Source organism: Pteropus vampyrus, unplaced genomic scaffold, assembly GCF_000151845.1.
Source record: "Pteropus vampyrus isolate Shadow unplaced genomic scaffold, Pvam_2.0 Scaffold267, whole genome shotgun sequence".
NCBI classification, from domain to species: domain Eukaryota; kingdom Metazoa; phylum Chordata; class Mammalia; order Chiroptera; family Pteropodidae; genus Pteropus; species Pteropus vampyrus.
This window is the reverse complement of record NW_011889048.1, coordinates 79,681-88,469: the sequence shown is the minus strand read 5'-3', so window position 1 is coordinate 88,469 and position 8,789 is coordinate 79,681. Positions and strand designations below refer to the sequence as shown.

Genomic DNA, 8,789 nt, shown 5'->3' with positions numbered 1-8,789 from the left:
TGCCTTCCCTAGGGCGTCCCCAGAACTGCCGGCCGTGGTCCCTCGGGAGCCTGTGGATGGACAGGTGAGCCAGCCTGGTGGTGTGGCTCTCCCGGCACCGAGGCTGGGCTCGGATGCCCGAGCAGGCAGGCGGCCCCCTCACGCTCAGCCCCCAGTACGGTGGCCCGGCCCGGCCCTGGGCGGCCCCTGGCTTGGGCCTGGCTTTTGCCTGATGTTCGCCACCCACCTCCACAGAAGGTCTGGGGACAGGCCGGCCACGAGACCTGGAGTCAGCAATTCCCTGAACCTCACCTTCCCCGGATATAAAGTAGGGGACCCATTCCCCGCAAACCCATTTTAAGACACCTGTGATGGAGCAGGGCAGAGCGGGCCGGGGGACCGGGGCGGGGGGTGCATTAACAGGGCTGCGCCCAGCCGGGTAGGGGCATACCCATGAGGCTGTCGGCCCCGCTGACGGGGGGTGTGTGGCCAGTGACGCTGCCGTAGGTGGCTGGGGGGGCCGGGAAGGAGGACGCGGCCGGGAGCCCCCCGTTCACGTCCGAGCCGTGCAGCTGGAAGCCCTGCAGTGGGAGGTAACCAGGGTTCAGATGCGCGCTGCCCACAGGCGCCCCCACCCTGTGCCGCCCCGGGACCTACCATGCGCTCGTGCTGGTGCAGGCCGCTGAACCCGCCGCTGGCGCCGCCCACGGAGCTGCCGCTGCCCGCGGGGAGGGGCAGGGGGGACGAGCCCCCACCCAGCACGGGCCCAAAGCCGGTCTGGCCAGTGGGGCTCCAGAGCTCAGCTGAGGGGTGCAGGCTGCCATCTGCTGAGGGGGGAACAGTGAGTGGAAGGGCAGGGGGACCCGGGCACTGTCCCAGCCATTTGGGGCGCGTCCCCACACACCTGCCATGTAGAAGGGGGCTGAGTAGACGCTGCTGGGGGTCTTTGCAGAAGGATAGGAGGCAGCGTCCCTGCTGAAGTCGTCACCTGAGCTGGGAGAGTACACCTGTGGGCAGGCAGGTGAGCACGGTCAGGCAGGAGGGGCCAGGCCAGGAGGAGCCAGACTAACCTACCCTCGACCCTCTGCCAGCTCATGCCAAGTCCCACCCTCCCGCTGGAAAGCCGTCTACCCCCCAAGCCACTTTCCACCTGCCCAGAATCCCTTTCCCTCCTGAATCCAGCAAACTCCTATGGACCCCTCGAAGCCCAGTGTGACGCCCCGGCCCTAACCGCACAGACCCAGGGGCCTTGGAGGAAGGGCCCTGGGCCGACCTTCCACGTGCCCTACTCCGGGTCGGGGACACAAAGAGCTCCTGGGACCAGTGCCAACTCCGACTGGCTGGCACTGCCGGGAGCTGAGGGGTGGGTCTGGGGGACGTGCTGGGACCGGCTGGTCACGTCTGTCTCAGCGCTAGAGCAGGCGATGTGCGTGCCAGTGGGATGGGGTGGGCCCAGGGCGCTGTGGGCTCCGGGAAACAGTAGGGGTTCAGGTGAGGAGAATGGGGTGTGGACACCACCGTAAACTACACCAAGAACTGAATTTTAAGACCGTTGGAGCCTGACCGCACCTCTAACGCAAACCCCGAGCCTGGCGTGGCCGGGGCCAGCCTGCAGGACTCTGCCCGCCCCGTGGGCCCGGGGGTCCTGGAGGCTGGCGTGGGAGCCAGGAGGAGCAAACAGGCAAACTGCCTTTCCCCATGAGTAAACCAAGGATGGTGCTGGGCCTGGCACCCGGCCGACCTCCAGGCAGCAGGTTAGGGACACAGGGTGGCTGAACCCGGGTGGACAGGGCGGGGGCCATCTGAACTGGTCCCCAGGGCGCCCCTGCCTGCTCCCACTCCCGAACCCTGACCCACACCCCTTCTAAAGCACCACAGGACTCGACTGTCTCAAAGCAGGAGGGGTGGAACTGCACCCCAGGAGGGGCCCCCTCGACTCCCTAGAGCCAGTTTCCGATCAGACCGAGGCCGTGGGCAGCAGTCGGCCGCCTGGCCAGTCCAGCTGGGGGTTTGGCCCAGGGCCCGGAGGCACTGCCACACTCAGGAGGCCACGTGTTCCTGGTGGTGGCAGCATGGCAGCCCAGTGGCCCCACGACGCGCTGTGCGGTCTGCGGGGGCGGGGGGGCGCCCCCAGCCTGGAGAGCATGGCAGACACGCCCCACAACTCACCGAGGACGGGAGACCTGGCGGCACCTTCCGGACCTTCTTGGGCTGCGTGTCTGTTAGGACGAGGGGAGTGAGCCACCGCTGTCCAGCCCGACTGCCCCCCCACCCAGCCACGGGACGCTCACAGCCTGGGGTCACGGCCATCACTGGGGGTCAGGGAGAGAACTCTGTGCCTCGGACAGGAAGCCCTCGAACTTCCCTCTCAGTAAAACTGGTACACGAGGGCTCAGTCCCCGTTCAGGAATGGTGGCATCCGCGGGGGAGGGAAAGGCACTCGAGGTGGCCCCCGCTCCAAAGCCCCTGCTGCCCCCTGCCCCAACCGTCCTCACTCAGACCCGACTCGCACGGCTGCTTCCGCCGGCCCCGCAGATGGCAGGTGCGATGCACAGCGGGGAGGCCTGGGGGGGACCCAGGCACCACCGCCTCCCGGTCCTGGCCTGATCGGAACCTGGGGTCCTGCTCTCGGGCCATCGTGAACCCCAGCCCTCACGTATGGGGGGGGGCCTCTGCTGTCTAAGACGGCCCCATCGCATGCTGCCGCAGCGCCAGCTCACGTCCCTGAGCACGAAGGCCAGGCTACGGCACTGCCGCGGGTTCTGCGGTAATGAACCCACGTACGTGGAACAAGGCGTCTGCACGGGGACACGCCTGACACACGGCACGTGTCGATGGGGTGTGACGGAAGCCATGGCTCCCCAGAAACAGGGGTCAGTGCTGCAAAGGCTCGAAGGGGCAGGACCGCTACGGTGCTGGGTGGGGGCTGTGCCCGTCCTGGCTCCCCGGCCAGCCAGGCCCGGGGGCGCAGCATAGCCCGGCCCCCCCGCTCACCCAGGCTGCTGCCCGCGGCCCCCCGCTCACCTAGGCTGCTGTCCGCGGCTCTCCGCCGGGCGTGGGGGTAGGCGTAATACTGTGCCCCGCCCTTGACACCTGAGGGGGCCAGCTCGCTGGGCAGGAAGCCGGCCTGGGGAGGGAGCGAGAGGAGGTCATCGCCAGGGGCCGGCATCCAGCCCCAGCCTGGGTGGCTGAGAAAGAACAGTGCCCGTACTGGGGACGTTGCTCTCCCGACACCTGTTACCAGTGGACCGTACGCTGCAGCGTCACTCATGAGAAAAACCGCTGTCAGCAGCACGGAGAGGCACCTGTCCCAGGATACGGAACGTGCGAGCACGCGCGTCTCGCCTGGGGTGCCCTGAAAGCTGCTGGTTTGAGTTTGAGCGCGTCTTTGCTTTTTAAGATACACGTTTCACTTTACATTGTACACAAAGAGCTTTCTTCCCGTGGGAGTACGAGTGACTGGGGTCCCAGGCCCCACGAGGGGCTGTTCTACCCTCGTCTTCCACATCCGCAAAATGGGCACGTCAGCGTGGGGCGTGCCTGGGACCAATGGGGGCCCCGGGAGCTTTGGCCGTGGCACAGGGCCTGGAACCGCTCAGTGCTCAGCAGGCTCACGGAGCACAGGTGGCGTCACCCAGATGAGGTCTGGCCTCACCTGCGATGCAGGGCCGTGGGAGGGGACCGGAATGAACCCCTTGGGCGTGGGTACGGAGGGCACCTGGGGGCCAGCACAGGCGGCCACGGGGACCACGGTGGCCCTGCAGTGCCCCGTCCGCCTCATGACAGGGGCCAGAGTCACGCCACACTGGGGGCCGTGGGGCGGGGCTGCACAACAGCCGGGCTGGCCTCCCTCTGCCTGGCTGCACTGACCCTCCCAGCAGTGTGTGGCGGCCTCCAGGTTGGGAGGCATGGCCTCCCCCGTCCCTGGCCCCCGTCCACTCCTGGCCAGCTTCAGCTGCTGCCGGAGAAGGGACGCGTACACAGCTCAACCAGGAGGCTTCCGCAGATCAGGGAACCACTGCACCCCATTCACAATTTTAAAAAGGGCAGGGAGGGAAATGGCAGAATGGTGACTGCAGCCCTCGTGGGCCACCCCCACCCCGTTCTCTGCGCTCTGCAGACTGCTGGGCGCCGACACCCGCCACGCCCCCGCCGCAGACAAGGCCTCACCTGGGTCAAACCGCCAACCCCCGAGTCTCTGCCGAAGGCGGTGTACGCGCTCCGCTCGCCGCCCTTGCCTGGAGGAGAGGAAAGGGTCACTGGGCGCCGACCCTGTGAGGACACGTCCTGGCGCCTGGCACGCGCCCACACTGCAGCGCCCGTGGGTGCACCACCGGGAGCGGCGCAGAGGCCTGTGGACAAGCGGGCTCCATCCACCCCACCAGATGCCAACCCGACAGCCCGCGGGGGCACAGCACCGAGCTCAGCCCCAACGCCCTCCCCAAGCCTCCTCCGTCCGAGGATGTTCAGTGTCGCCTCCCCAGGGCGCCAGGCTCTCAGGGACGGCCCGGGGAAGGGGCTGGAGGCTGCGAGGCTCAGGGCCCGGGCCGGCCCCAGCCAGCGGTGAGCTCGCGAAGTGGCACGATGTCCGTGGGGAGCTGAGTCCAGTGACTCGGTGAGAGGGGCACCCGAGTGCTATGGCAGGCAGTGACCGCGGCTGTGTGGACGGGTCACCGCTGCAGACACCTGGATCCAGCCCGGCCTGAAGCAGGAACCCGGGGCCCATCAGAGGCCAAGCCACCGAGTCCGGCTCTGGCTCAGGCTGGGCGGGAACCTCAGGAAAAGCGAGGAAGCAGGACCCCATTGACTACGCTGAGTCGTTCCAAGACGGTGGGAAAATACCGTGTTTTCCTTATTTTAAAAGCACTGCGTTCCCATTACACCCCCAAAGCGAACGCTGCTGGGGGTGGGGAGAGAGCCCCCACAGGGAACGGACAAACCAAGGCCGGGAGGCTGGAGGGGACTGGCCCCCCTCCAGTGAGTGACCGGGGGTGACGCCAACGCTTCCTTCCTCCCACGCGGGTGGATGTGGGGGCGAAGCTGGCCCGGGCTCCGGGCTCCGCCTGGGGAAGCAGCTCCCCCCCACCCCCGCCCAGGCAGACCGCCAGCCTTGCCCACAAGGCAGGGGCCACGGTCCAGGGCCCATGTCGGGGGCTTCACCTGGGCACTGACCCTCACATGGGGGCACGAGGACGAACAGCAGAGAATGAGACCACCAGGCTCTGGCGGGGAGCCAGATGGGCCCTGGCCGGTGGCCACCAGCCCCCTAGCCCAGTCACGACTGAGAGGAGGCCCAGGGAGCCCAGTGCCCCCACCCCGCTGGCTCGGCCCGGGTGCCGCCTGCTCTGGGCTCCTCGGCCGTGGGGCGAAGTGGACGAGGCCCGGCGTGGGAACGGCCCTGGCCAGGAAGGCGCGGCGGAGGGGAACAGCTGCAGGTGCAGAGGCCACCCCGGGCCGCGCGGGCCGCACTTCCCGGTCTGGGGAGCGGGAGACTCCGCCGCATAGTGGGCGCTGCCCTGCGCCCCAACCTCCTCCTCCCGGGCCGTCCCTGCCCGTCCAGCCCTAGTAGGCAGCCAGCCCTGGGCCCAGCAAGGGACACATGACCTGTAGGGTCCGGTAGGTGCTGTCCTCTCAGGGTTCAGCTTCCGGACTCGGTTTCTCCCTCCGGTCAGTCCCGCCCAGGGGTCCCACAGTCCCCACGCCTGCTCCCCCAGCAGCTGCCTCAGCCTAAACACCACTAACGGCGACGCCCCTACGAGCCACTCTGCCCGTCTCTCAAGTGCAGGGCCACCCAGGCTCTGGGGTGAGAGCGGCCATCCCCCACCCACGCCCCAGACACACCGTGTTGTCACCCGGGGGCCCCCAGGCCCTGCCCACCACAGAGCCCTGCTGAGCCTGTGCCCACCCGTGAGACAGGGGTGCAGGCCTCACTCCTGCTGCACACAGGGTCTGCAGGCAGCCATGCCCACGGGCAGGGAAACTGAGGCTCAAGGGACGGCCTCGCCAGGGCCTGGTGGTGGGTGTGGGGCTCGGCCTGCTGGGGGCTGGTTCTCATGGTCAGTGGGCTGCAACTGCCACCAAGTCACAGGGTGCCCGAGTCCACCTCCTGCAGGGGACCTGGCCGTGTCCACCGGCACCCTCCAATCCGGTGAACGACCGAAAGCACTGAGCGCACTGCCCACACCCCAGGGACCTGTGTGGGCATGGGGGCCGCGCCCCACGACACTCACCTCCAAGCCCAGGTCCCAGGAACGGGGACGAAGAGAGGCTGCTGTGGGACTCTCCAGAGTGGGCGCCTTCAACGTAGGTCTGCGGAGACGAGGCGGGGGTGAGGGGTGAGGGGTGAGGGCCCCAGGCTCGGGGGGCAGGCAGGCCAGCCAGTGCCCGAGGCAGGTCTCCAGCCCACGGCCCTGGCCCAGAGGCCCTGCGAGCCGGCCAGGCGTCCAACTTCCCCAAGCCTCCGATTCGCCCCCGCCCCCCCGGGGAAGGGAAACGCAGGGTCGCGGGCCACGCAGGGCTGCTCACCCGGCCAGGGTCGAAGGAGGGGCTGTTTTGGTCCGCGGGGCCCCAGGAGCCCGAGCCGGGCCGCTCCGCCAGACCTGTGGGGGAGAGCGCGCGTCACCTCACCCCACCCAGCCACAAACCTGCGCCGTCCTCATGCTCGGCCCCTCGACAGCATCTGGGCCCCTCCGCACTGATGCCGCCGCCACTGGAGTGGCAAAGACAGCCTGGCACGACTGCCAGGTCTACGGCTCAAACAACCCCGCCGGCTGCCATGCCGGCCACCTCCTGCCTGTCTACCCGAGCCTTGCCCCCCACGCAGCCCCAGCCCCCGCCAGCCAGGGCCCGACCACATGGCCGTCTGTGCTAGGCGGTGTCCCTGACCTGGGAGGCTGGCTCACGAGGGCCCCGGCAAGCGGCGATGAGCAGTCAGCTCTAATTTCGGGGACGTGAGCGACCCCTCCGCGCCCGGCCCTGCCCATTTGGGATGCGGCACTGTCCCTTTGTTGAAACGAAGGCAGCAGCCGATAGTGACTACCTACCAGGCGCAAGCTGGTGGCCCTTCCAAGCTGGAACCCAAGTCCAGTCAGGCCAAACCAGGACCCCTGCCACCTGCCTGCAGGGCTGGGAGGCCAGAGGCTGACATGTGGCTGGGTTACCCAGAGTGAGCAGAGGACCTGGTCTCCAGGGTCGAGGGGAAGGGCCTGGGGCCCCTCACCCCCCAACACACTCTCCCAGGCACCAGGCACAACCCGTGACTCGGAACCCTCCTGCGGGGTGTGCAGCCTGTGCCTGCAGCCCTCCTGCCAGAGGCCACAGAGCAGGCGGCCGGGGGGCGCACAGGGGAGCAGCCCCAGCCCCGCCCCCCGTGCCTCACTCTCCCCTTTGTAAACACGGTTATTAACAGGTCCCACTTGACAGAACTGGGGCTGTCCAGGGCCGACTCTGAGCCCAAAGGCTCCCCAAGCCGGGCTGAGGGCGGAGGGGACACAGGGTGGAGGGAACAGCCGGACCGGCACGAACCGCTGTCATGCACCCGCAGACCCCACACACGCTGGCGGCCCTCCCATCCCGCACCCTGCCTCCCGCCCTCCCCTGCTGGGCTGCACCAGAAGCTTCCTTCACGTTGCACCCTTCTATTCTGGTGCCTTTGTGTTAATCGTTCCCCCCAGAGAATTGGTGTTTAATTGCTGTCTAATTTGCATAATTGTGCATATTAATCTCCTAGCCTGATGAATATTCATACATCTCATTTAGATTTTGTTTTCTAATCAAAAATTTCCAGTGTGATTACGGTGGGGGGCTGGAGGGTTGCCTTGGTGGCTGGGGGACCTGACGGGGGGCTCCTGTGTTCTCCAGGAATCCATCTGGCATTTGCTGCCAGGTTTAGGGTGCCTGTACCCCAAGATCTTGGATCCTCGCTTGGTCTTCTAGGAAGAGAGCTACCGGTGAGGCGAGGGTGACCTTGGGCAAAGTGCCAGCCCCCGCAGAGCCAGTTTTCCCGTGCACGCCTGCCTGACGTCTCCCCACCTGGAGCAGCGCCCCGCACCTGAGGGCTGGCCAGGGGCGAGGGCCACTCGCAGACCCAGGGACTCCTGCCCCTAACCGGCCCCAAGTTCCAGCAGAGGCAACTGGGTGGTGCTCTTCCCTTGTTGGAAAGTACCCGTCACCCAGCCCCGATTCCCCTGCTGGAAAAGACAAAAATAGGGATAGCCCCGCACCCACCACTCCAATTAATAGTTATTAACCCCCCCACTGATTAATTATGCATTTTAATAACCTGGCCATGAATATTCATAACGCATCCCTTGTTCATGTTCTAATTAAAAAGTACTAATAGAATAAGACGTTGCTGTCACTGTGTGATTTTTTCACGATTTCTCTTTTCCTAAATGCTGGAGGTGGAGGGCTGGTGGGGGGTGCCCGGGATAAATCTTCCCGCGCCATCCGGCCCGGCTGCCTTGGTGACAGGGAGCTGTGGGAGCCATGGAGGGGGGGGGGGGGGGGGGGGGCCCGGGGCGCTGCCCATGCCCAGTGCTTTAGTTCCCGCTCCAGTTGGTTGGGGGTGACGAAGCCGCCTACCCACCCAGGCTGCTGCGAGGGTGACAAGGACCACTGCAGAGCAGGTGGCCCAGTGGGCACCCGGCCAGGCTACCTCACCACGTGACTGAGGGCTGGCCCTTGCCTGATGAACTGGGGCGGGGGGCTCTGAAAGGCCCCCAGGAGACACTGGCTGGGGCTGAGGGGCCCTTGTCCTGAGCTGAATTTCTCGAGGACAGGGTCAAACCACAGCCTTCGGACAGAGGCCC

The 8,789-nt window shown here is 67.0% G+C and overlaps 1 protein-coding gene across 1 annotated transcript in view; it reads right to left on the bottom strand.

The window, feature by feature from the left end:
* The window catches only part of TCF3 (transcription factor 3), a 33,845-nt gene that overhangs the window by 8,321 nt on the left and 16,735 nt on the right, over positions 1-8,789 (bottom strand). Inside the window, exons 3-11 of the mRNA XM_023520466.1 lie at positions 6,505-6,578; positions 6,210-6,288; positions 4,150-4,217; positions 3,004-3,106; positions 2,149-2,198; positions 884-986; positions 637-803; positions 431-560; positions 4-50 (exon numbers count right to left, since the gene is read on the bottom strand). Of these exons, the coding sequence (XP_023376234.1) occupies positions 4-50; positions 431-560; positions 637-803; positions 884-986; positions 2,149-2,198; positions 3,004-3,106; positions 4,150-4,217; positions 6,210-6,288; positions 6,505-6,578 (821 nt within the window). The remainder of the gene's footprint in view (positions 1-3; positions 51-430; positions 561-636; positions 804-883; positions 987-2,148; positions 2,199-3,003; positions 3,107-4,149; positions 4,218-6,209; positions 6,289-6,504; positions 6,579-8,789) is intronic.